This window comes from Ornithorhynchus anatinus, chromosome 11 (genome assembly GCF_004115215.2).
Source record: "Ornithorhynchus anatinus isolate Pmale09 chromosome 11, mOrnAna1.pri.v4, whole genome shotgun sequence".
In the NCBI taxonomy this organism is placed as follows: Eukaryota; Metazoa; Chordata; class Mammalia; order Monotremata; family Ornithorhynchidae; genus Ornithorhynchus; species Ornithorhynchus anatinus.
The window spans coordinates 59,910,491-59,937,002 of NC_041738.1; the positions used below are offsets into that span (position 1 = coordinate 59,910,491).

The 26,512-nt window shown below is 57.0% G+C and overlaps 2 protein-coding genes across 2 annotated transcripts; one reads left to right on the plus strand and one right to left on the minus strand.

Moving 5' to 3' along the window:
• The first annotated feature begins 9,350 nt into the window (after positions 1–9,350).
• NAGS (N-acetylglutamate synthase) lies at positions 9,351–18,485 on the plus strand. Its single transcript, XM_029076113.2, is given in 11 exon segments — positions 9,351–9,753; positions 10,854–10,955; positions 10,958–11,127; positions 12,848–12,934; positions 12,936–13,016; positions 13,018–13,057; positions 13,133–13,193; positions 13,196–13,324; positions 15,667–15,838; positions 16,157–16,339; positions 17,545–18,485. Coding segments are annotated over 11 exon segments (1,578 nt in total). The 5' UTR covers positions 9,351–9,354; the 3' UTR covers positions 17,699–18,485.
• A 1,142-nt stretch (positions 18,486–19,627) lies between these two features.
• Positions 19,628–26,285, minus strand: TMEM101 (transmembrane protein 101). The gene is made up of 4 exons (XM_029074444.2): positions 26,115–26,285; positions 22,743–22,923; positions 21,344–21,490; positions 19,628–20,015 (listed from the first exon to the last, which is right to left on the minus strand). Exons 1-4 carry the CDS (start codon positions 26,252–26,254, stop codon positions 19,707–19,709), a joined length of 777 nt encoding a protein of 258 aa, XP_028930277.1. The 5' UTR covers positions 26,255–26,285; the 3' UTR covers positions 19,628–19,706.
• Positions 26,286–26,512: the final 227 nt, after the last annotated feature.

A 26,512-nucleotide genomic window follows, 5' to 3' on the forward strand; every position in this document is an offset into this window, starting at 1 on the left:
AGGCAGAGAGACAGGTGAGGGGGAGAGAGGCGGGTGGGAGGCAGAGAGACAGGGGAGGGGGCAGAGAGACAGAGTAGGGGATGGACAGACAGATGGGGTACAAAGAGACATGTTGGGGGGCAGAAAGACAGGTGGGTGGAGAGAGACGGGGTGGGGCAGAGAGACTGGTGAGGGGCAGAGAGACAAGGAGGGGAGCAAAAGAGACGGTGGGGGGTGGGTGGGCGGAGAGATAGGAAGGACGGGGGTACAGGATGGGGGGCGGGTGGACAGGGTCGGGGGTGGAGAAACAGGGTGGGGGACAGAGAGACAGAGTGGGGGTGCAAGGATAGACAGAATGGGGCAGAGAGGAATGTGGGGGCAGAGAGAGTTAGGGTGGGGGTGGAGAGACAGGGGTGGGGGGCAGAGAGACAGGATGGGGGTTGGGGAGGTAGGTTGGGGTCTCCATTAGGCCCACCCTGCCCCCCTCCGGTCCCCGAAGCTCCACCAGTCCTGCCCCCACTGGCTACCATCAGGCAAGCAGGGGCGATGCCAAGCAGGCCTGGTAGACTGGCACCAAGTGCGAAGAAATGGTGGTAGGGAGGGGACCCCCCCCCCCAGTCAGTCACTTAGTCAATCCGTCGTATTGTCTGAGCACCTACTGTGTGCAGAGCACTGTATTGAGCTCTGTGGAAAGTACAATACAACAGACACATTCCCTGCCCACAGTGAGCTACAATTTAGAGGGGAGGGAGACAGACATTAATATCAATAAATAAATTTTTCAATCATTCAATCGATTTGTTGAGCGCTTACTGTTTGCAGACCCCTAAACTAAGCACCAGGGAGAAGACAATACAACAATAAACAGACACATTCTTTGCTCACAAAGAGCTTAAAGTCTTGGGGGGGGGAGATATAATAAATTACAGATATAATTATAGAAAATAATTACAGATTTAATAAACAAATTACAAATATTTACGGCAGCCTCTCTGGGATCAGAGGGCAGGGGGGTTCAGGATTCCTATGTTTACTGTTGTACTCTCCCAAGCACTTAGTACAGTACTTGGCTCACAGCAAGCACTCAATAAATACGAATGAATGAATGAATGAATGAATGAATGAATGAATGAATGAATGAAGAGTGCCCAGTGGAGAGCGCAATCTGGCAGCCAAGTCATAATAACAATAATGATGGTATTTATTAAGCACTTCCTATGTGCCAAGTACTGTTCTAAGCACTGGGGTAGATACAAGGTAATCAGGTTGTCCCAAGTGGGGCTCCCAATCTCAATCCCCATTTTACAAATGAGGTCACTGAGGCACAGAGAAGTTAAGTGACTTGTCCAAAGTCACCCAGCTGACAAGTGGCGGAGCCGGAATTAGAACCCACATCCTCTGACTCCCAAGCCCATGAACTTGCCATTAGGTCATGTGGCTTCTCGAGTATAGGTGGGTGACCTCCGTTCAGCAACCCCAGACGGTGCCAGACGGACTCTGAAGAAAGGTCCCAGGAGCTGGAGTGGACGTAGGAGAAACCGAAGTCCTTTATATGGGGCCCCCCCGCCCTCCGCCACCTCGCCCTCCCTGAAGCAGCACGGTGAAGTGGCAAGAGTATGGACCTGGAAGTCATTAGGACCTGGGTTCTCATCCCAGCTCTACCCCTTGTCTGCTTATGTGACCTTGGGCAAATCACTTCACTTCTCTGGGCCTCAGTGACCTCATCTGTAAAATGGGGATTGAGACTGTGAGCCCCACATGGGACAGGGATTGTATCCAACCCCATTTGCTTGTAACCACTCCAGCGGTTAGTAGAGTGCCTGGCATGTAGTAAGCACTTAAATACCACTACTATTATTATTATATTAATGAATATTATTTCAATGATGTTATATTATGATGCTAAAGAATAAGAATAATCACTAACAGAACACTCTTGAGTTTGCAGGGATTTCGGGGAGGGGTCGGGGGGCGGAGGGGTTAGATCAGGCCACCGCCTCCCTCCCCGCAGCCCCGACAGTGTCTCGCTGTCCCCTGGTGACTGTGCCTTGAGGAGGTCCAGCCCCTCCCGGCGGCCTCCTCCTCCTCCTCCTCCTCTTTTCCTCTTCATCCTCTTCCTCCTCCCCCTCCTTCTCTTCCTCCTTCTCCTCCTCCTTTTCCTCTTCTCCTTTTCGCTCTCCTCCTTGTCCTCCTTCTCCTCCTCGTCTCCTCTTCATCCTCCTCCTCCTCCTCCTCCTCTTCATCCTCTTCCTCCTCCTCCTCCTTTTTTCTCCTCCTCCTCCTTCTCCTCTTTCTCTTCTCCTTTTCGCCCTCCTTCTCCTCTTCTCCTCTTCGCCCTCCTCCTCCTCTTCTCCTCTTCGTCCTCCTCCTCCTCTTCTTCCTGCTTCTCCTTCTCCTCCTCCTCTTCCTCCAAGTCTGTGCTCTGGTCGCCGGGGTTTCGCTGCCCCCTGGTGGCTGCGCTTAGGGACGGTCCATTCCCCTCCCGGCAGCCGCCTCCTCCTCCTCCTCCTCCTCCTCCTTCCTCCTCCTCCCCTCCTCCCCTTCCTCCTCCTCCTCCTCCTCCCCTTCCTCCCCCTCCTTCTCTCCTCCTCCTCCCCCCTTCCTCCTCCTCCTTCCCCTCCTCTTCTTCCTCCTCCTCCTTCCCTCCTCTTCTTCCTCCTCCTCCTTCCCCTCCTCCTGCTCGCCTCCAAGTCTGTGCTCGTGGCGCCCCCCTGTGGCCTCATGGGGGGAAGTACAACGAGGTGGCCACGGAGCGGTCAGAGCTCATCTGGTCACTCATCTGGGCCGAGATGGGGACAGGACGAGGACTGGAGCAGGGACAGGGGCAAAGGTACTCTCCCAAGCGTTTAGTACAGTGCTTTGCACACAGTAAGCCTTCAATAAATTCCATGAATTAATTAATGACTCTCTCTGGAAATCACATTCTGTCTGCCTCTTCCCTGGCTCTTACAGTTAATACTACTACTATTCATAATAATAACAGTAATAGTACTTATTAGCGCTTAGAACAGTGTTTGGCACATAGTAAGTCCTTAACAAAGACTATTATTATTATTATTATTAATAGTAATAATAAACACTTATTATGTGCCAAGCACTGTTTTAAGCACTGGGGTAGAGACAAGTTAGTCAGGTTGGTCACAGTCCCTGGCCCACATGGGGCTCACACTCTTAGTCCTCATTTTAGAGATGAGGTAACTGAAGTCCAGAGAAGTGAAGTGACTTGGCCCAGGTCACCCAGCAGGCACTTGTCAGAGCAGGGATTAGAACCCAGGTCCTTCTGACTCCCAGGCCGGCGCTGTATCCACTAAGCCACGCTGTGTCTCTGCTTCTTAGTCATTCATTCATTCAATAGTATTTATTGAGCGCTTACTATGTGCAGAACACTGTACTAAGTGCTTGGAATGTACAAATCGGGAACAAATAGAGACAGTCCCTGCTCTTTGACGGGCTTACAGTCTAGTCACCCCAAGTCCTGCAGGATAGGTCGGAATAGCCCCCCGGAGGGAGCCCCCTCTCCTTTTGCAGACCAGAGGGAAGGGTTTCCTCCATCCCCTCACCCCTCCACAGTCAGAAAGACACAACCCCTCCCCCCCCACACACTCACACCCCACATTTGCACACTCATCCGCTGGACTCTGGCCACAACCCAGAGAAATAAAAGGCACCAGGATCTCCCCTCGACCCACCTCCACACTTCCTCCTGAGCGCCCCCTCCCAGTTTAGCCCCTCCCCAGGCAGCCCCCACCCCAGCCCCAAGCAGCCCTGCCTTGATGAAGGGGGGGGGGGGGAAGGGTGGAAAGAGGGTGTGGGTCCAGTGACCAGGGGTCAGTGGGACTCTCTGGGGCCAAAGTTAATGATTGACTCTCAGCTCCAGCTATTGGAGCCTGGGGCACAGCCCCCTTTGCGGAGCCTTCCCCATGCTCCTTCTCGGTGGGCCCGGGGGTGGAGGGGGGCTCAGGCTCAGCCCCCCAGGGACAGCGGGGTGGAGTCTGAAGGGCCAGGAACTCCACCCTTCTACACTATACTCCCCCCAACCTTCCTCCCAGACTGTAAAGTCACTGGCTTCCCTCCCCTTCACTCCACAGAAACCGCCTTCTCAAAGGTCCCCAATGACCTTGCCAAATTCGACGGCCTCTACTCCATCCTAATCCTCCTCGACCTCTCCACTGCCTTCGACAGTGTGAACCACCCCCTACTCCTGGAAATGTTATCCAATCTCGGCTTCAGTGACTCCATCCTCTTCTGGTACTCCTCATCTCTCTGGCCACTTATTCACAGTCCTTCCCGAGTTCCTCCTCTGCCTCCCACCCCCTCACGGTGGGGTGTCCCTCAAGGTTCAGTTCTGGGTCCCCTTCTATTCTCCATCTATGCCCACTCTCTTGGAGAACAAATCTCCATTTCCAGCCCTGATCTCTCTTCCTCTCTGCAGCCTCGCATTTCCTCTGGCTTCAAGACATCTCTATTTGGATGTCCTCCCGTTACCTCTAGCTTAACATGTCCAAAACAGAGCTTCTTACCTTCCCACCCAAACCCCATCCTCCTGCTGACTTTCCCATCATTGTAGACAACACCATCATCTCCCTGTCTCAAAAGCCTGCAACTTTGGTGTTATCTTTGATTCCTCTCTTTAATTCAACTCAAATATTCAATCCATCACTAGTCTCTCCCCACTCCAGTCCATACTTCACTCTGCTGGCCAGATCATTTTTCTACAAAAACGTTCAGGACATGTCACCCTGCTCCTCAAAACACTCCAGTGGTTGCCCAAACACCTCATCAAACAAAACCCCCTCATCATTGGCTTTTAAAAACTCTCCCACCTTGCCCCCTCCTACCTCAGCTCGCTACCCTCCTTCTACAACCCAGCTCTCACACTTCGCTCCTCTAATGCCAACCAACTCACGGTACCTCCATCTCATCTGTCTCACCTCCAACCCCTCGCCCACGTCCTGCCTCTGGCCTGGAAAGCCCTCCCTCCTCATATCCACCAGACTTCAAAGCCCCACTTCAAAGCCTCACTGAAGGCACATCTCCTCCAAGAGGCCTTCCCTGACTAAGTCCTCCTTTCTCCTTTGCCCACTCCCTTCTGCATCATCCTGACTTGTTCTCTTTATTCATCCTCCCTCTCAACCCCACAGCACTTTTGTCTATATCTGTCGTTGATTTACTTATATTAATGTCTGTCTCCCCCGGTAGACTGTAAACTCGTTGTGAGCAGGAAATGGAGCTGTTTATTGTTGAATTGTCCTCTTCCAAGTGCTTAGTAAGTGCTCTGCACATAGTAAGCACCCAATAAATATGATTGAATGAATGTTGTGTTGTACTCTCCCAAGCACTTAGTACAGTGAGTGCCCTGCATACAGTAAGTGCTCAATATATACGACTGATTTTTGATTGATTGGAAGGTTCACCAGCAATTCCGCTCTTCCTTTCTCTGCATTCAAATAAGGAGGCAGGGAGGAGATTGGCAAGGAGGAGGCAGACAGGGAGGAGGATGAGGAGGAAGGCAGAAGCAGTGTGGCCTAGTGGATAGAGAAGGGGCCTGGAAGTCAAAAGGACCTGGATACTAATCCCAGCTCCATCACTCATTTGCTGTGTGACCTGGGCCAAGTCATTTAACTTCTCTATGCCTCTGTTACCACATCTATAAAATGGGAATTGAGGCCGTGAGCCCCAAGTGAGACATGAACTGTGTCCAACCTGATTAGATTCTATGTACCCCGGCGCTTAGTAAAGGGCCTGGCACATAGTAACGGCTTTCATTCATAATAATAATAATAATGTTGGTATTTATTAAGCGCTTACTATGTGCCGAGCACTGTTCTAAGCTCTGGGGTAGACACAGGGGAATCAGGTTGTCCCACGTGGGGCTCACAGTCTTCATTCCCATTTTACAGATGAGGTAACTGAGGCACCGAGAAGTGAAGTGACTTGCCCACAGTCACACAGCTGGCAAGTGGCCGAGCCGGGATTCAAACCCATGACCTCTGACTCCAAAGCCCGTGCTCTTTCCACCGAGCCACGTGGCTTCTCTATGAATGAATTCATTCATTCATTCATTCAATAGTATTTATTGAGCGCTTACTATGTGCAGAGCACTGTACTAAGCGCTTGGGATGAACAAGTCGGCAAAAGATAGAGACAGTCCCTGCCGTTTGACGGGTTTACAGTCTAATCGGGGGAGATGGACAGACGAGAACAATGGCAATAAATAGAGTCATAAATGCCATTTAAAAAAACAAACCGAGAGGACCAGGCCCTTGTGTCCATTGTCCACTGCTAGCAGAGCCCCGTCCAGCAGCTCCCAGCTGGATGGAAGAGGCAGGATGGACACTCAGATGGTCTCAGTCCAAATGTGGGACTGGGATTGGGTCCAACCTGAAAAACTTTCATTCATTCAATCGTATTTATTAAGCACTTACCGTGTGCAGAGCACTGTACTAAGCTCTTGGGAAAAAACAATACAACAATAAACAGTGGCATTCCGTGGCCACAATGAGCTCACATTCTAGAGGCGGGGAGACAGACATCAATACATATAAATAAAACCACAGATAGATACTTAAAGGCTGTGGGTTGGAGGAGGGTGGGCAGGGAGAGTAAAGGGAGAAAGTCAGAGTGACACCTGCGCTTAGAACAGTGCTTGACACATAGTAAGCGCTTACCAAATGCAATCATTATTATTATTATTTAATGGATAAGCAGACACAGCCAGGACGAGGAAGGTGCTGGGAAATGGAGGTTTCGGGGATGGGGAGAAGCGAACATGGTGCAAGGGGCCGAGGAGAGGCGTGTGGGTCTATCCAGAAGACTCTCTGGAAGACGTGGGCTTGAACAGGCTGAGCAGGAGGGTGTAGGGCTGAATGGGCAGGCACAGGGAGGGGACCCCGAAACCCTGTCTCCACCCACTCTAGACTGTAAACTCCCTGTGGGCAGGGAACATGTCTGTTTATTGCTGTACTGTACTCTCCCAGGTGCTTAGTACAGCATTCTAACACAGTAAGTGCTCAATAAATATGCTTAGAACAGTGATTGGCACAAACAAGCACTTAAATGCTATTATTATGATGATTATTACCATAACGATTGAATGAATGAATCATTCCTCCACCGTCCGACCTTTAAGCTTCCCCTGCAGCAGCAGCAGGAGGGATTGAGGTTAGGCATCGGGAAGGGTTTCCTGGCTGTGGGGCTCCACCGCTGTTCCAGTTCTGGAGAGTGGAGATGGAGGGTTGGAGGGGTGAGGGGGAGTCCTCCTCTTACCCTGGGCCTATCACTCACCGTCTCTGTGGAAGACGGTACAGGGACAGACCAGTTACCCTATTTATTTTGTTAATGAATTGTACATCGCCTTGATTCTATTTAGTTGCCATCGGTTTTTCCGAGATGTTCTTCCCCTTGACGCTGTTTATTGCCATTGTTCTTGTCTGTCCGTCTCCCCCGATTAGACTGTAAGCCCGTCAAACGACAGGGACTGTCTCTATCTGTTGCCGACTTGTTCATCCCAAGCGCTTAGTACAGTGCTCTGCACATAGTAAGCGCTCAATAAATACTATTGAATGAATGAATGAACCAGATCTGTCCCAGGACTAACGGTTTTCGCGTCCCAGCCCGGGCACTGGGGGAGGTCACTGGCTGGAGAAATACCCCTTCTCACTCCCATCCCTCCAAAATCCCAAAATCCCTTGACCTCCAGGAATCTCGGCAGGTCCCTCTGCCATCAATCAATCAATCTTAGTTTGTGCAGAGCACTGTACTAAGCGTTTGGGAGATTACAATACAATTAGTAAACTAGCTTCCAGTCTAGAGGGGGAGGCTGAAATTCAGACGAATAAATCATTTATAATAGAAAGATATAGAGGGTGAACTTGCTCTGGGCAGGGATTGTCACTCTTAATTTTTGTGTTGTATGTTCCCAAGCGCTTATTACAGTGTTCTGCACACAGTAAGCGCTTAATAAATACGACTGAATGACTGAATGAAAAGTACTGTGGGGCTGGGGGTGGGGCGACCGTCAAATGTCCAAAGGTCACACCATGGAGACTACTCCCTGGAAGCCGAGATTGGACGATCAGAGAGTCCGACACGGACCCCCCCAAAACGGCCCCGACCCAACTCCCCCGAACTCAGATCCCCCCAGGCGGCCTTCCACCGAATTCCCGAGCCTCAGTTTCCCCGCCGGAGCCTGGCCCAGAGACCGGCCGTCCCCGGGAGTAGCCTCGGACTGTTTGCTGAATGGGGCCCAGTTCCGAGAACTGAGCTGGCAGCGGATTAAAGTGTCCCCGCCGCCCCCCGCCCCCATCGGGCTCCCAGACCGCATATCCCCCGGTGGGGCGGGGGGCGGGCCGGGCCCCGGATGGACCGGAGGGGGGGATAGAGGGGGGCGGGAGGCTCTCCCCACCCTGTGCGCTACCGGCTGGTCCTGGCTGGACGGAATGAGGGGATGGGGGAGATAGAGGTGGTGGGGGACTCTCCCCACCGGTCCTGGCCGGACGGGATGGGGGGATGGGGACGATAGAGGGGGGCGGGGGGCTCTCCCCACCCTGTGCCCTTCAGGCCGGTCCTGGCCGGACGGGATGGGGGGATGGGGGATAAGGGAAGGGGATTAAGGGGGGGTGGGAGGCTCTCCCATCCTGTGCGTTGCCGGCCAGTCCTGGCTGGACGGGATGGGGGCAATAGAGGGGGGCGGGGGGCTCTCCCCACCCTGTACCCTTCCGACCGGCCCTGGCTGGACGGGATGGGAGGGATGGGGGTAACAGAGGGGGGCGGGGAGCTTTCCCCACCCTGTGCGCTCCCGGCCGGTCCTGGCCGGATGGGATGGGGGGATAGAAGGGGGCAGGGGGGCTCTCCCCGCCCTGTACCCTCCTGGTCGCTCCTGGCTGGGCGGGATGGGGGGGATGGGGGCAATAGAGGGGGCCGGGGGGGCTCTCCCCACCCTGTACCCTTCCGACCGGCCCTGGCTGGACGGGATGGGGGGATGGGGGCGTTAGGGGGGGGCTTTCCCCACCCTGTGCGCTCCCGGCCGGTCCTGGCCGGACGGGATGGGGGGATAGAGGGGGACGGGGGGGGGCTCTCTCCACCCTGTAGCCTCCTGGCCGGCCCTGGCTGGATGGGGCGGGGGGGAAGCTGGACTGGGCGGTGGGGGTCTTCCCCCCACCCTGTTCGTTCCCGGGTGGACTGGACGGGGGTCGGGGGTCTTTCCGCACCGTGTGCGGTCCCGGGCGGTCCGGCGGGGGGCGGGGATGGAGGGGCGGGCTCCTCTCCCCTCCAGCCCCGCCCCCGGGAGGGTTAAGAGGCGGCGGGTGCCGGCGGGGCAGCGGGAGCGGGACCGGACCCGTTGGGGGGGGGGCGGGGGGGTCGTCGGGGGTCTCCATGGCGACGGCGCGGGCGGGCGGGGGCGTCCGGCTCCTGGCCCGGGGGGCGTCGGGGGCGTCGGGGGCTTGCTGGCTGAGCGTCGGCGGCCGGCGGGGGACCAGCCCGGGCCGGAGGAGGCTGCGGGGCCCGGAGCGGAGGCTGAGCCCGGGCCGGAGGCCGAGCCCGGGCCGGACGCTGAGCACGGGGCGCGGGAGTCCGGCCGTGCCCGCCCAGGCCCGGCGCGGGGGGCCGGAGGATGGAGGGGGCCCCCGACCCCCCGCGCCCCGCTCGCTGGTGCAGAGGGACATCCAGGCCTTCCTCAGCGAGTGCGGGGGCGGCCCGGGCGAGGCCCGGCACTGGCTCACGCAGTTCCAGACGGCCCGCCTCGCCGACGACCGACCCTTCGCCATCATCGAGGTGCCCGGGGCCGGGGGGCGACGGGGGAGGGCTGGGCCTAAGCGCTCCTCCCCGGCCGGACGGAGGGCGAAGCCCCCACGCCCACCCCCGACGCTCCCGGAGAGCAGATCGGAGCGGGGGCGGCGGCGCCCAGCTTGGCTTTAAGGGTGGAGCCCGGGGCCTGGCAGTCAGGGGGAGCTGGGTTCTAATCCCCCCTCCCGCCACCTGTCCGCTGGGTGGCCTCGGACAGGTCGTTTCAGTTCTCCGGGCCTCCGTGACCTCATCTGGAAAAGGGGGAGGAAGAACCTGAGCCCCATGGGGGTCCAGCCTGATTGACCTGTCTCTACCCCAGTGCTTAGAACAGTGCTGGGCACCTAGTAAGCGCTTAACGAGTATCGCACTTATTATTAATGGACATGGGCGGCGGGGGGGGGTGCTGGGGAGGCTGGAGGGGGCATCCCGGAGAGGGCCGGAGAGGGGCTGGGCGGGTGGGGAGGAGAGAGGGGGCAGAGAAGACGAGAGAGAAAACGGGTGGGAGTGAATAATCATAATTCTGGTCCTTGTTAAGGGTTTACTATGTGCCAAGCGCTGCTCTAAACACTGGGGTAGATACGAATTAAATCAGGTTGGACCCAATCCCCGTCCCACGTGGGGCTCGAGTTTTAATCCCCATTTGACAGATGAGGGAACTGAGGCCCAGAGAAGTGAAGCGATTTGCCCAAGGTCACACAGCAGATAAGTGTGTGGCGGGCGGGGAGGGGGGAGCTTTGGGTAGTGGACATCTGGTCCGGTCCCCCACGGCCCTTCCAGGGTTCGGGCCCTGATAGAATCCTTCCTGAGCCTGTGCTCTACCCTCTGGCGCCCTGTTTGCTCCAGGAGTCCAAGGTCACAGAGAGAGAGAAAAAGAAACCATTCCCAGGGGCAGGAGGGGGAAGGAAGGGGGGGGCACAGTGCTCCGCGGGCAAAGGGCAGGGAGCACCGGCTCCGAGGCGGGGTGGACTCGTGGGCAGGGCTGGCCGAGAGACTGGCAAATCCCCGGCCTGCCACTCTGGGCCCGGAGGCTGTGGGGAGGAAATCCCCACCCCGGGCCGAAGGCCCACTCTCCCGCTCTGCCCTGCCAGGTGGATGAGGGGGTGTTCCAGTGCCCAGGCGGTGGGCAGCGTGGCCTTCCTTTGGCCTTCCTGCAGCGGTATGGACATGAAGCACTGGTGGTGATGGGGCTGCCCCCACGCGCACGGCGCTGTCGGACACTCTCTCCTTCTGGGAGACCAAGGCCCTGATGGCTCAGAGCTGCAAGACGCTCATGGACGCCCTGCGCCTCAACTCCGCCACCGCCGTGCCCTTCTTCGGGGGTGGTTCCGTGCTGGGCGCGGCCGAGTCCCAAGCCAACCCCAGGTCAGAGTCGCCCCTCGTCCTCTCGGTAGCCCAGCTGGCCCTCGGCACTCCCTCGGCTGGCCCTCCCCACCCTTAGTCCCCCAACCCTCAGGTCCTCCAACTCTCCCTCAGTCCCCCCCACCCACACCGGCTACCCCTCAGCTCTCCTCAGATGCCCCTCCCTTAGTACCCCACCACCCGCCCTTCAGTCTCCCACCAACTGGCCTTCCAGCGCTTAGAACAGTGCCTGACACATAGTAAGGGCTTAACAAATTCCATTAAAAAACTGCCACTTCGTTCCCCCCCAACCAGCTACCCCTCAGCCCCCCACCCTGCCCCTCGGTCCCCCCACAGCTGCCCCTCAGTTTCTCCCACAAGCTGCCCCTCAGTGCCCTCATTCATTCATTGAAATTTATTGAGCGCTGTGTGCAGAGCACTGTACTAAGCGCTTGGAAAGTACAATACAGCAACATATAGAGATAATCCCTACCTAAAAACGGGCTCGCCCACACCAGCTGCTTCTCAGTTCCCCCACCCACTGACCCTCAGTCCCATCAGCTGCCCCTCAGAGCCCCCAATAGCTGCCCCTCAGGTCCCCCGACCACCACCTGTCTCTCGTCCCTCCAACTGCCCCCCACCCCCTACCCGCTGCTCCTCAGTCTCCTCCACCAGCTTCTCATCAGTTCCCCCATCAGCTGTCCCTCAGTCTCCCCACCAGCTGCCCCTCAGTCTCCCCACCAGCTGCCCCTCAGTCCCCCAGCCCATCAGCTGCCCATCAGCTTCCCCAACTACCCCTCAGTCACCCCACCAGCTGTCCCTCAGTCCCTCCAGCTGCCCCCAGCCCCCCACCCCATGCCCAGTCTCCCCCACCAGCTTCTCCTCAGTCCCCCATCAGCTGTCTCTCAATCCCTCAGTCCCCCATCCAGCTGCCCTTCAGTCCCCACCAGCTGCCCCGCAGTCTCCCCATTCATTCATTCAAATTTATTAAGCACTTATGGTGTGCAGAGCACTGTACTAAGCACTTAGAAAGTACAATTCAGCAATAGAGGTAATCCCTACCCACTGCCCCTCAGTCCCCCCACCAGCTGCCCTCAGTTCCCCTACCGCTGCCCCTCACTCCCCGCCACCAGCTGCCCCTCAATCCCCCTCAGCTGCCCCTCAATCTCCCCACCCGATGCCTCTCAGTTCCCCCATCAATTGCCCCTCAGTCCATCTCACCTGCTGCCCCTCAGTCCCCCCCAGCTGTCCCTCAGTCCCCCATCAGCTGCCCCTCAGTCCATCTCACCTGCTGCACCCCAATCTCCCCCATCAGCTGCCCCCCAGTCTCCCCCCCCAGGTGCCCCTCAGTCCCATCAGCTGTCCCTCAGTCCCCCTTCAGCTGCCCCTCAGTCCCCCCATCAGCTGTCCCTCTTTCCATCTCACCTGCTGCACCCCACTCTCCCCCATCAGCTGCCCCTCAGTCTCCCCCCCCCAGGTGCCCCTCAGTCCCATCAGCTGCCCCTCAGTCCCCCCATCAGCTGCCCCTCAATCTCCCCTCCTGCTGCCCCTCAGTCCCCCCACCAGCTGCCCCCCAATATCCCAGCTGTCCCTCAGCCCCCTGCCCGCTTCCTCCCCACCGAGCCCCCTTCCATTTGGCGAAGGCGCTCAGTCCAGTGGTCTGCACACAGTAAGCGCTCAATAAATAGGAAGGCAGGAGGGAGGCAGAGCGGGCCCTCATGGGCCTCTTCCTTCCTGCCCCTAGCCTGGGCGGCGTGGGTCGGTGGGAGACGGACCTGCTACAGTGGTGCCTGGAGTCGGGCAACATCCCCATCCTCTGCCCATCGGGGAGACGGCGGCCCGCGCGCCGTGCTGCTCGACTCGCTCGAGGTCACGGCCGCCCTGGCCAAGGTCCTGCTGCCCACCAAGATCATCTCTCAACACCACCGGAGGCCTCCGCGACGCCAACCGAAAGGTAGGCCGGCCTCCCGTCGGTCTCTCCCCACCTGGGCCCGGGGGACCGGACCTTGAGCCCCCTCCCGCCCGGCAGGTGCTGAGCATCGTCAACCTGCCCGCCGACCTGGACCTGGTGGCCAACGCCGCAGTGCTGGCCACAAGGAGCGGCAGCAGACGCGGGTCATCGTGGACCTGCTGAGCCGCCGTCCTCCGAGTCCTCCGCCGTCATCACCCGCCGCCGGCGCCCTCCTCACCGAGCTCTTTCAGCAACAAGGGTCAGGACAAGGCGGGGCCTCCATGCAAATCGCCTGCGAATGAGCAGAGGCTCCCGTCCAATCCGGCCTCGCCGGGCCACTCGGCGGACCGAGTGGGATCCCCGTGGGAGGCCAATGGTGGAGAGCCGGGCCGGGGGGCGGGCCCTGATTTGGCTGAGGCGGAGGGGTGGAGGCCTGGGGGGTGGGACCGACTTGTGGATAGAGTCTGGGAGTCTGAGGGATCTGGGTTCTAATCCTCACTCCACCCCATGGCTGCTGGGTGGCCCTAATAATAATCATGTTGCATTTGTTAAGCGCTCACTCTGCTGCAGGAGCACCGTTCTCAGCGCTGGGGAGATACAGGGTCATCAGGTTGTCCCACGTGAGGCTCACAGTCTTAATCCCCATTTTACAGATGAGGGAACTGAGGCACAGAGAAGGTGAAGTGACTTGCCCAAGGTCAAATGTTGGTAATTTGTTAAGCGCTTACTATGTGCAGAGCACTGTTCTCAGCGCTGGGGGGAGATACAGGGTCATCAGGTTGTCCCACGTGAGGCTCACAGTCTTAATCCCCATTTTACAGATGAGGGAACTGAGGCACAGAGAAGTGAAGTGACTTGCCCAAGGTCAAATGTTGGTATTTGTTAAGTGCTTACTATGTGCAGAGCACTGTTCTAAGCGCTGGGGGACATACAGGGTCATCAGGTTGTCCCACGTGAGGCTCACAGTCTTAATCCCCATTTTACAGATGAGGGAATCATGTTGGTATTTGTTAAGCACTTACTATGTGCAGAGCACCGTTCTCAGCGCTGGGGGAAGATACAGGAATAATAATAATAATAATAATGTTGGTATTTGTTAAGCGCTTACTATGTGCCGAGCACTGTTCTAAAGCGCTGGGGTAGACATAGGGGAATCAGGTTGTCCCACGTGGGGCTCACAGTCTTAATCCCGCATTTACAGAGGAGGGAACTGAGGCACAGAGAAATTAAGTGACTTGCCCACAGTCACCCAGCCGACAAGTGGCAGAGCTGGGATTCGAACTCATGAGCCCTGACTCCAAAGCCCATGCTCTTTCCACTGAGCCACGCTGCTTCTCATCAGGTCATCAGGTCGTCCACCTGAGGCTCCCAGTCTTCATCCCCATTTGACAGATGAGGGAACTGAGGCCCAGAGAAGTGACTTGCCCAAAGTCACCCAGCTGACAGGTGGTGGAGGCAGGATTAGAACTCACGGCCTCTGACTCCTAAACCGGGGCTCTTTCCACTGAGCCACGCTGCTATCCCAGCTCTGCCACTTGTCAGCTGTGTGACCGTGGGCAAGTCACTTAACCTCTCTGTGCCTCGGTGACCTCATCTGGAAAATGGGGATTAGCTGTGAGCCTCACATGCGACAACCTGATGACCTCGGATCTACCCCAGCACTTAGAACAGCGCTCTGAACATAGTAAGCGTTTAACAAATACCAACATTATTATTATTACTAGGGGCAAGTCGCTTCATTCATTCATCCATCCATCTATCCATCCATCCATTCATTCATTCAATCATATTTATTGAGCACTTACTGGGCCCCGTTACTTCTTCTGTAAAATGGAGATGTGTGAGCCCCATGTGGGAACTGTGTCCGACCTGATTAACTTGTATCTATCCCAGTGCTTAGAACAGTGCTTGGCACATAGGAAGCACTTAACAAGTACCCCATTATTATTATAACAGAGGGGAGGGGGTGGGGTGGGGCAGAAGGGAGGGGGGAGGCAGGTGGGGTAGGGCAGGGGGAGGGGGCAGAGGAGGAGAGGAGGCAGGGTCAGTCTGAAGGGGGCGGAGACGGGATGAAGCCTCTGCCACTTGTCTGCTGGGTGACCTTGGGCAAATCACAACTTCTCTGTGCCTCAGTGATCTCATCAATAAAATGGGGATTAAGACTGTGAGCCCCATGTGGGACAACCTCATTAACTTGGAGAGAAGCGGCGTGGTTCAGTGGAAAGAGCCCAGGCTTAGGAGTCAGAGGTCATGGGTTCTAATCCCAGCTCTGCCACCTGTCAGCTGTGTGACTTCGGGCAAGTCCCTTAACTTCTCGGTGCCTCAGCGACCTCATCTGTAAAATGGGAATTAAAACTGTGAGCACCACGTGGGACAACCTGATTCCCTTGCCAGCACTTAGAACATAGTTAACGCTTAACAAACACCAACATTATTATTATTATCCTTGTATCTACCCCAGTGCTTAGTACAGTGCTCGGCACACAATAAGTGCTTAACAAATGCCGTAATAAGAATTATCGTTATTATTAATTGGGCCGGGGCAGAAGGGGTCGAAGGTGGGGGTCCGGGCTGAACTGCTCCGCCCCCGGCCCCCAACCGCCTGTGTGCAGGGTCCGGGACGCTGTTCAAGAACGCAGAGCGGATGCTGCGGGTGGAGAGGCTGGAGGATCTGGACCAGGAGCGGCTGATCGAGCTGGTCAACACCAGCTTCGGGAAGAGGCTCAAGGATGACTACCCCGCCGCCCTGCGGCCCCGCCTCCGCTCCGTCTACCTCTCCGAGGGGTGAGCGGGCCTAGGGGCCGGGGACCAGCAAGAGGCTCCCCCACACCCCAGCCCGGCTGGACACCGAGTCCGGGCTGAGGGATTTTCTTCCTTAATGATATTTGTTAAGCGCTTACTACGTGCCACGTGTTCTACTAAGCACCGGGGTAGATCCCAGTCCATCAGGTGGGACGCGACCTCTGTCCCACGGGGGGCTCCCAGTTGGTGGAGCTTGGAGACTGGGGAGCACCGGTGACCGAGAGAGTGGCCAGGGGCGGGAGGAGAGGAAGGGGAGGCTATTTAAAGGAGGATGCATCCGCTCTGCCTCCGCCCCTGCAGGTACAACGCGGCGGCCATCATCACCACGGAGCCGGTGCTGGGGGGGACGCCCTATCTGGACAAGTTCGTGGTCAGCTCCAGCCGCCAGGGCCAAGGGTCCGGCCAGATGTTGTGGGAGTGCATCCGCCAGGACCTGGAGCGTCTCTTCTGGAGGTCAAGGGTCACCAACCCCATCAACCCCTGGTAGGTGGGGCTTCCCTCCAGCCTCTTCTCCCACCACTCTAGCAAAAATACTACTACTACTAATAATTAAGGTATTTGTGAAGGGCTTACTATGTGTCGAGCACTGTTCTAAGCACTGGGGCAGATATGAGCTCATCAGGTTGGACACTGTCCCTGTCCCACAAGGGGCTCACAGTCTTCATCCCCATTTTACAGATGAGGGAACTGAGGCACAGAGAAGTGACTTGTCCAAGGTCACGGAGCAGACGAGTGGCGGAGCCGGGATTAGAACCCAGGTCCTTCTGACGCCCAGGCCCGGGTTCTATCCACTGGACCGTGCTGCTTCCCTCCCCCAGGGCCAATGGACCTGCCTTCTGAGAGCCCCAGGGGCTAGGCAGGGGCAAGGGACCCCTGGGTTCAGGATCCCCAGCCCTGCTGCCGCCACCCACCGCAATCATCCCCAGTCAATCGATCATATTAATTGAGCACCTGAAGCGTACAGGCCACTGTACTAAACAACCAGCCCGTCTCTGCCCAATCCCGGTGGGCCCCAGCCCTGCCCCAGGGACCAGCCTCACTCTGCCCTATATAACTGTTTTAACTGTGTTCTCCCAAGTGCTTAGTACAGTGCTCTGCACACAGAAAGCACTCAAAGCAGCATGGCTTAGTGGAAAGATCATGAGCCTAGGAGTCAGAGGTCCTAGGTTCTAATCCCTGCTCCGCCACTTTTCTGCTTTGGGACCGTGAGCAAGTCAATTCACTTCCCTTGGCCTCAGTTACCTCATCTGTAAAATGGGGTTTTATAATGTGAGCTCCACGGGAGACACGGACTGTGTCCAACCTGACTAGCTTGTTGCTAGCCCGGCGTTTAAAACAGTGCCTGGCACAGAGTTAGCACTTACCAAATACCATTACAAAATAAATACATAAATTGACTGTCCCACCCCTAGTGGGCCCCAGGTCTGGGCTGGGGGAAACACCACACGAGTTCCCTGCTGGACTCCATCTCCATCAAGGACAGAACTGGGGAAAATGAATTTAGCATGCGTGGGAATGAGGTTAGTAGACTCAGGAATGCTCTCCATCCCTACAAGGAAAGACCCAGCTGGGGAATTGGCATGAGAGGGATGTCCCAGATGACCTTTGAGCCCCCGCGTCTTCAGTCCCATGGAGGGGACGGGGGGGGGGGTCCCGGCTGAGCACCCCACCTTACCCCTCCGGCTCAGGTACTTCAAGCACAGCGACGGCAGCTTCTCCAACAAGCAGTGGATATTTTTCTGGTTCGGCCTCTCCGACCTGCGGGACTCGTACGAGCTGGTCAACCACGCCAAGGGGCTGCCCGACTCCTTCTGCAAGCCCCCATCCGACCTGGACAGCTGACGGCGCCCCCAGCGCGCGCCGCCCCGCTCCGAGTGCCTGCTGCCCTGTGGGAGGCCTCGCTCCCCCTTACCATCCCCTCTGCCTACGCCCGCCTTGGCGTCGAGAGAGGGAATCCAGAGAGGCTTAGACTGTGGGCAGGGAAAATTGAAACTCCTGGGGGAGAGGAGGGGAAGGGGAGGCAAAAGAATGGGCGAGAGATGATCTCACAGCTAAAAGAGCAGCACGAGATGTCCTCACTCCCCTTCTTCAGAGGTAGGACCCCTTTATCTCTCCGGCCTACGTTCCGAGGCGGGAACCGGCCCACATCCAGGCCCCGAAAGCTGTCGGTCCACCCGGCCCAGGGACCCGGGCAGCCGGGTTAGGGGACGGGTCACGGAGCCCCGCAGGGTTGGGGGAAGAAGGGTCTCGGAGCCTGGTGTGGGACAGGGCAGAGAGGAGGCCACCAGAGCCGGGTGGAGGGCCCGAGAACCCTTCATCCCGGAGGAAACGTCAAATTCTTCCACCTCAGCACCGGCCCACAGCCGGAGGGATTGGGGTTGGGCCGGGAGGGCTGCCCTTCCCGCCAGACGGGGGGTGGAGGGTCTGGCCCGGGGTCCAAGGCAGCCTGGGAGGATCGGGATGACTCCCAGAGAGACATGAGGTAGAGGAGGGAGCCTTGCCTCGAGGCAGGGGAAGAGATGTGATGACCTCTGGAGCCCGGGGAGGCTCCCCGGGGCAACCGCTCCCCCCTGGAGCGAGAACAGAGATCCAGGCCGTGTGTCCGTACATAAAGTGTTTATTTTTGGAAGATGAGGGGGCTGCGTGGTGATGGGGATTCCCAAGGCCAACCCCCACCCCCATCACAGCAGCTCGGCAGGACGGGTCGGGAGGTGGCTGGGGGATCGGAGCCTGGGCGGATTTGTCAAAAAGACTTCGGGGGAGGGCCCGGTGGGGGGTGGGGGTCAGCAGGGGGACAGAGGAAATCTGCAAGGGAGGCCCTGGCCCAAGGGGCACCAGGCTAGAGACGGAGTCTTCTGCGTCACCACCCCTCCCCTTCCTGGGGCCTAGCGGGCACTGGAGTAAGCGGGCAAGGCCTTCCCCAAGACTTCCACCAAGTTTCCTGGAGACCTAAGAGCTGTTAGCACGTCCCCCCATAAAGAATCTGCACCCACCAACAGCAGCACCCTCTAAGAACCCTCTCATAGGAGGGCTCAGGTACTTCAAGCACAGCGACGGCAGCTTCTCCAACAAGCAGTGGATTTTTTTCTGGTTCAGCACCAACTCCCCCATGCCCCCGGTACCCCCCACCCCAGTATCATTCCTGCAAAAACCTTTCAACACGGATGCCCGGGGTCCCTGGCGCCTCCGCCGAGGTCCACAAATTCTTCCGGTACTGAGTGGAGACACCCCCCCCACCTTGCCCCACCCGCGCACGCACATGCATGCACACACGCATGCACTCTCTTCCAGACATTCTCACTCCCACCCCTACCTGTACACCCATGTGGATACAGCCCGGGCCTGGAAGTCAGAAGGTCATGGGTTCTAATCCCAGCTCTGCCACTTGTCTGTGTGACCTTGGGCAAGACACTTCACTTCTCTCTGTGCCTCAGTGACCTCAATCTGGAAAACGGGGATTGAGACCGTGAGCCCCACGTGGGACAGTGACTGTGTCCAACCCCATTTGCTTGTGTCCACCCCAGCGCTTAGTACAGTGCCTGGCACATAGTAAGGGCTTAACAAATACTATCATTATCATTATTATTCCACTTGTCCCTGCTCAGGTGGCCCAGAGATTCCCCCAGTCCCACACCGGTCACTCCACCTCCGCTTCCCAGGGGAAGGGAGAAGGGAGGTCCTGGGGAAACTCCCCCAGCCCATCGGTAAGGACAGAAGCCTCCACCCACGGGCGGCAACATCAGTGGGGCGGAAAGGCACAGACAACACAACCCGATAAAAACCAAAACTTTACCAAAAGCATAAATAAACCAGCCCCCGGCCCCGCCCCCCCGGGCCGCCCCCGCCCCCGTCAGCCGTCGGTGGCCAGGATGACCACGGCCCCGAAGACGCCCACGTTCTGCCCGATGAGCCGCATCTGGTTCCAGAACTCCACGCGGCGGGAGCCGTGCCAGTAGCCCAGGTTGCCGTCGATGAGCAGGATGACGAGGGGCAGGAGCACGGCCAGGACCTGGGCGGCCGCGGCCACGTAGTAGCCGGAGAGGAAGGAGAGGGCCAGGACCCCGTAGAGGATGAACAGCAGCTGCAGGGTCAGCTCCCCGCCGGGGATGTGGTTCAGGTAGGCCAGCCGGTCCTCCTTGCTGTGCTGGAGGGAGTAGGCCTGGGGGCCGAGCCACGGGGGTTGGCTGGGGTTGGGGGGGGCCGGGGAGGGGGGCAGAGGGGGTGAAGCCACAGGCCGGGGCTGGGGCTGGGGGTGCGCAGGAGGGGCGCAGAGGGAGGAGGACCACAGGGGAGGGCAGAGTCACATCCGGTTGGCTGGGGGAGGGGGCAGAGTCAGCGAGTGGGTTGGAGGGTGGAGTCACAGGACAAGGGGTGGAGACTCAGCTAGGTGGCTGGGGAGGGGGTGGGGTCACCGCTAATTGGTTGGGGAGGGGGCGGGGTCACAGCCAATTAGCTGGGGGAGGGGGTGGAGTTGCATCCGGTTGGCTGGACAGGGGGCGGGGTCACATCTAATTGACTGGGAAGGGGGCGGAGCCACAGCTAATTAGCTGGGGGAAGGGTGGAGTCACAGCTAATTGGCTGGGGAGGGGACAGGGGTCACAGCCAGTTGGCTGGGGAGGGGGCAGAGTCATATCTAATTGGCTGGGGGCGGGGGCGGGGTCACATCTAATTGACTGGGGGAGGGGTGGGGTCACAGCTAATTGGTTGGGGGAGGGGGAGGGGTCACAGCCAATTGGCTGGGAAGTGGGCGGGGCCGCCGCCAGTTGGCAGGGGGAAGGGGCAGAGTCACAGTTAATTGGCTGGGGAAGGGGTGGAATCACAGCTAGTTGGCTGGGAAGGGGGTGGGGTCACAGCCAATTGGCTGGAGAAGGGGGTGGAGTCACTGCTAGTTAGCAGGGAAGGGGCGGAGTCACCACTAATTGGCTGGGGGAGGGGGTGGAGTCACAGCTAATTGACTGGGGAGGGGCAGAGTCGCTGCTAATTGGCTGGGGAAGGGGGTGGAGTCGCAGGGAAGGAGGGGCCGCAACTAGTCAGCTGGGGGAGTGGGCGGAGTCTCAGCCAGACAGTTGGGGAGTGGGCAGAGCCACAGCTAGTTAATAATAATAATAATAATAATAATGTTGGTATTTGTTAAGAGATTACTATGTGCCGAGCACTGTTCTAAGCGCTGGGGTAGATACAGGGTCATCAGGTTGTCCCACGTGAGGCTCACAGTCTTCATCCCCATTTTACAGATGAGGGAACTGAGGCCCCCCGAGAAGTGAAGTGATTTGCCCAGTCACCCAGCTGACAGGTGACAGAGGCGGGATTAGAACCCATGACCTCCGACTCCTAAACCCGGGCTCTTTCCCCTGAGCCACGCTGCTTCGAGTTGGTAGGGGGAGTGGGCGCAGCTCCAGGGGACCGGCCTCGGCCACAGCTAGCGGGGGGGGGGGGGGGGGGGGGGGGGCCGCCTCGGTCTAGTCCCGCGCGCTGGGCAGCACGTACCGCACAGATGAGGTAGATGCCCAGGAAGACCTGTCCGGTGGACTGGAGCGAGCGGCTGCGCGGCTTCTGGCGGTACAGCTCCCCCGCGCCGCCGGCCAACACCAGGAAGCCGCCGATCACCGCGATGGTGCGCGAGTACATCCGGACCTGCGGGCATTGCCCTCCTCAGATGCGGGGCATCAAGTCCCTCCCGCCTCCCCCCGGACCTTGCCCATCCCTCTCACCCTCACCCCTGCCCGAGTTGAGCGGCTGGAAGGGCCTCCCCTCTCGCACCACCGGCACCTGGCATTACTAAGAATACCGGTATCTCTTAGGCGCTCACTAAATAATAATAAACCTGGCGTCGGTAAGAACACTAGTATTTGCGAGGGGCTCACTACCTACTAATAATAATAGTGGTATTTGTTAAGCGCTTACTATGTAGGCACCGTACTAAGCTCTGGGGTTGCTGTGAGCCCGTCATTGGGCAGGGATGGTCTCTAGCTGTTGCCCAACTGTACATTCCAAGCGCTTAATCCAGTGCTCTGCGCATAGTAGGCGCTCAATAAATACGACCCAATGAATGAATCCAAGATAATCAGGTTGGACACGGTCCCCGTCCCACTGTCACAGTCTTAATCCCCCGTTTTACGGATGAGGGAACTGAGGCACGGAGAAGTGAGGTGACTTGCCTAAAATCACACGCGGACTAGTGGCGGAGGCCGGATTATAACTGTGGTATTTGGTAAGGGCTTACTGTGTGCCAGGCACTGTACTAAGCGCTGGGGTGGATACAAGCAAATCGGGTTGGACGCAGTCCCTGTCCCGCACGAGGCTCACGATCTCATCCCTCATTTTACAGAGGAGGGGCCTGAGGCCCAGAGAAGTGAAGCGACTTGCCCGAGGTCACACAAAAGACAGGTGGCAGAGCCGGAATTAGAACCCACAAACTTCGAGAAGCAGCGAGGCTCCGTGGAAAGAGCCCGGGCTTGGGAGTCAGAGGTCGTGGGTTCCAATCCCGCCTCCGCCACTTGTCAGCGGTGTGACTTTGGGCCAGTCACTTCACTTGGCCTCAGTGACCTCATCTGGAAAATGGGGATTACGACTGTGAGCCCCACGTGGGTCAACCTGATCCTCCCCCGGCGTTTAGAAAAGTGCTTCGCCCATAGTAAGCGCTTAACAAATACCGTCATTATTCTGACTCCCAGGCCCGAGCTCTAACCACTAGGCCATGCTGCCTCTCTATGTGCCAAGCGGTGGGAGGGGAGCCCTGGCAGAGCCCCGGGCCGCTCCCGCCACCCGGCCTCGAGCCGGCGCCCGGCAGAGCCGGCCCGGATCTCGGGGAGGGGGGGATGTCGTGGGGATCTCGCGCGGGGGCCGGGCAAAGGGTCGAAGGGCACAGGGGCAGGTGGGCCCTCACCTTCAGCCAATCTCCGTAGTGGACGTAGCCGCCGATGTAGGCCGCGTAGGTGCTGACCGCCAGCTGCAGGGCCGTGCCCAGGGCGAACCAGCGGCGCTTGACCCCGAAGGACATGAAGCTGGCGCACAGCACGGCGGCCCCCAGGTCGAAGTACAGATAGGGGACGGGGATGTCCGGCTTGCTGGAGCGGAGCGGGAGGCGGGCGGGCGGCCGGTCAGGGCCGTCAAACTAACTCTCTTTCCCCTCTTCAAAGCCCTACTGAGAGCTCGCCTCCTCCAAGAGGCCTTCCCAGACTGAGCTTCCCCTTTTCCCTCTGCTCCCCCTCCACCCTCTGCTCCTCCCCTTCCCTTAGCTGAGCCCCCTTTCCCACCCCTCAGCACTGTGCTCATTTGTATATATTACTTATTACCCTATTTATTTTGTTAATGAGGCGTCCATCCCCTTCATTCTATCGTGATAATGTCGTCTTGTTTTTGTTTCCTTCTGTTTTGCTCTGCCGTCCGTCTCCCCGGCTTAGACCGTGAGCCCGTCGTCGGGCAGGGACGGTCTCTATCTGTTGCCGAATTGTCCATTCCAAGCGCTTAGTCCAGTGCTCTGCACATAGTAAGCGCTCAATAAATACTATTAAATGAATGAATCTATCGTGATGTTGTCTTGTCTTGGTTTCGTTCCGTTTCGCTCTGCCATCTGCCTCCCCCGATTAGACTATGAGCCCGTCGCCGGGCAGGGACGGTCTCTATCTGTGGCCGAATTGTCCATTCATTCATTCGGTAGTATTTATTGAGCGCTTACTATGTGCAGAGCACTGTACTAAGCACTTGGAATGTACAATTCGGCAACAGAGAGAGACCATCCCGGCTCCACCACCTGTCAGCTGTGTGACTTTGGGCAAGTTGCTTAACTTCTCTGTGCCTCAGTTACCTCATCTGTAAAATGAGGATTAAGTTTGTGAGCCCCACGTGGGACAACCTGACTACCTTGTATCTACCCCAGCGCTTAGAACAGTGCTTGGCACATAGTAAGCGCTTAACAAATACCATCATCATCAATCCCAATGACGGGCTCACAGTCTAATCGGGGGAGACAGACCGACAAAAACAAGACGACATCACCGCGATCAATAGAATCAAGGGGATGGACACCTCATTTAACAAAATAAATAGGGGAATAAAAATATATACAAATGAGTACAGTGCTGAGGGGAGAGGAAGGGAGAGGGGGAGGAGCAGAGGGAAAGGGGGCTTAGCTGAGGGGAGGTGAAGGGGGAGCAGAGAGGGAGCAGAGGGTGAGCAGAGGGAAAATGGGATCAAGCGCTTAGTCCAGTGCTATGCACGTAGTAAGCACTCAATAAATACTATTGAATGAATGAATCTATCGTGCGAACACGGCCGAATTGTAATGATAATAACAATGTTGGTATTTGTTAAGCGCTTACTACATGCAGAGCACTGTTCTAAGCGCTGGGGGAGATACAGCGGAATGAGGTTGTCCCCCGTGAGGCTCACAGTCTTCATCCCCATTTTACAGATGAGGGAACTGAGGCACAGAGAAGTAAATGACTTGCCCACAGTCGCACAGCTGACAAGGGGCACCAAGCGCTTAGTCCAGTGCTGTGCGTGTAGTAAGCGCTCAATAAATGTGATTGAAGAAGATATTATTACCCTATTTATTTTGTTAATGAGGTGTCCATCCCCTTGATTCTGTTTATCGTGATGAAGTCTTATTTTTGACTGTCTCCCCCGATTAGACTGTGAGCCCGTCACTGGGCAGGGATGGGCTCTATCTGTTGCCGAATTGTACATTCCAAGCGCTTAATCCAGTGCTCTGCACCTAGTGAGTGCTCAATAAATACTACTGAATGAATTCCTACTCCTACTCCAGCTCCTACTGAGAGCCCACCTCCTCCAAGAGGCCTTCCCAGACTGAGCTTCCCCTTTTCCCTCTGCTGCCTCTCTGCCCCCCCTTCACCTCCCCTCAGCTAAGCCCCCTTTCCCCCCTTTCCCTCTGCTCCTGTCCCTCCCCTCAGCACTGTCCTCATCTACTCATTTGTATATATTTTTATTACCCTATTTATTTCGTTAATGAGATGTCCATCCCCTTGATTCTACTTATTGCTATTGTTTTTGTCCGTCTGTGTCCCCCGATTAGACTGTAATGGGCAGGGATTGTCTCTATCTGTTGCCGAACTGTACATTCCAAGCGCTTAGTCCAGTGCTCTGCACATAGTAAGCGCTCAGTAAATATGAGTGAATGAATTCCAAGCACTTAGTCCAGTGCTCTGCACATAGTAAGGGTTCAAATACGACTGAATGAATTCCAAGCACTTAGTCCAGTGCTCTGCTCATAGTAAGCGCTCAATACTATCGAATGAATTCCAAGCGCTCAATAAATACTACTGAATGAATTCCAAGGGCTTAGTCCAGTGCTCTGCACACAGTAAGGGCTCAATAAATACAACTGAATGAATTCCAAGCGCTTAGTCCAGTGCTCTGCACAGAGTAAGTGCTCAATACTATTGAATGAATTCCAAGCGCTTAATAAATACTATTGAATGAATTCCAAGCGCTTAGTCCAGTGCTCTGCACATAGTAAGGGCTCAATAAATACGACTGAATGAATTCCAAGCGCTTAGTCCAGTGCTCTGCACATAGTAAGTGCTCTATACTACTGAATGAATTCCAAGCGCTCAATAAATACTACTGAATGACTTCCAAGCGCTTAGTCCAGTGCTCTGCACATAGTAAGGGCTCAATAAATACGAGTGAATGAATTCCAAGTGCTTAGTCCAGTGCTCTGTACATAGTAAGCGCTCTATACTACTGAATGAATTCCAAGCGCTCAATAAATACGACTGAATGAATTCCAAGCGCTTAATAAATGCTACTGAATGAATTCCAAGCGCTTAGTCCAGTGCTCTGCACCTAGTAAGGGCTCAATAAATACGACGGAATGAATTCCACGCGCTTAGTCCAGTGCTCTGCACCCAGTAGGGGCTCAATAAATACGACGGAATGAATTCCAAGCGCTTAGTCCAGTGCTCTGCACCTAGTAAGGGGCTCAATAAATACGACGGAATGAATTCCAAGCGCTTAGTCCAGTGCTGTGCACCTAGTAAGGGCTCAATAAATACAACTGAATTCCAAGCGCTTAGTCCAATGCTCTGCCCCTAGTAAGGGCTCAATAAATACGACGGAATGAATTCCAAGCGCTTAGTCCAGTGCTGTGCACAGGGTAAGCGCTCAATAAGAATGGAGGAAAGAAGAGGGCCGGACCCCAGGCTCCGTGCACCCTGTGCAGCTCCCGCTCAGCTGCTGCTCCTCCCTCCTCCCGGGTTGGGGCAGGAGCTGGGGCAGGGGCAGATGGGGGTCTCACCGTCGCGCCTCGGCCCTCTCGGCGTAGAGCATGAGCTGGCTGAAGCAGGCCCAGAAGGGGCAGCGCGTCAGCAGCACCGAGCCCAGCTGCATGAGCAGCTGCAGCAGGCGCCGCCGCCGGCCGCTGGGCCCCGCCGCCATCTTGGTAAAGGGCGGTCCGCCCCGGCCTCGCTCCGCCGCCCACTTCCGGTGTCGCCCCTCCGCCCTTCCGGCCGGAAACAGCGCACGCCCGCGGCCCACCGTTCCGGCCCCAGCCCTGTCCCCGCCCGCTCCGGACTCATTCCTTCATAATAATGATAATGACGTTGGGATTGCTTAATAATAATGGTGGTGGTCTTTGTTAAGCGCTAACTGTGTGGCGAGCACCGTTCTAAGCGCTGGGGGAGATCCAGGGTCATC

Bases quoted from the DNA above. Each gene is read 5' to 3' on its own strand.
- TMEM101 (XM_029074444.2), bottom strand. From the start codon at position 26,254: ATGGCGGCGGGGCCCAGCGGCCGGCGGCGGCGCCTGCTGCAGCTGCTC. The intron at 22,924-26,114 runs GTGAGACCCCCA...GCTCCGCTCCAG, and splicing joins GAGAGGGCCGAGGCGCGACG to CAAGCCGGACATCCCCGTCC. The intron at 21,491-22,742 runs GTGAGGGCCCAC...CAATGCCCGCAG, and splicing joins ACTACGGAGATTGGCTGAAG to GTCCGGATGTACTCGCGCAC.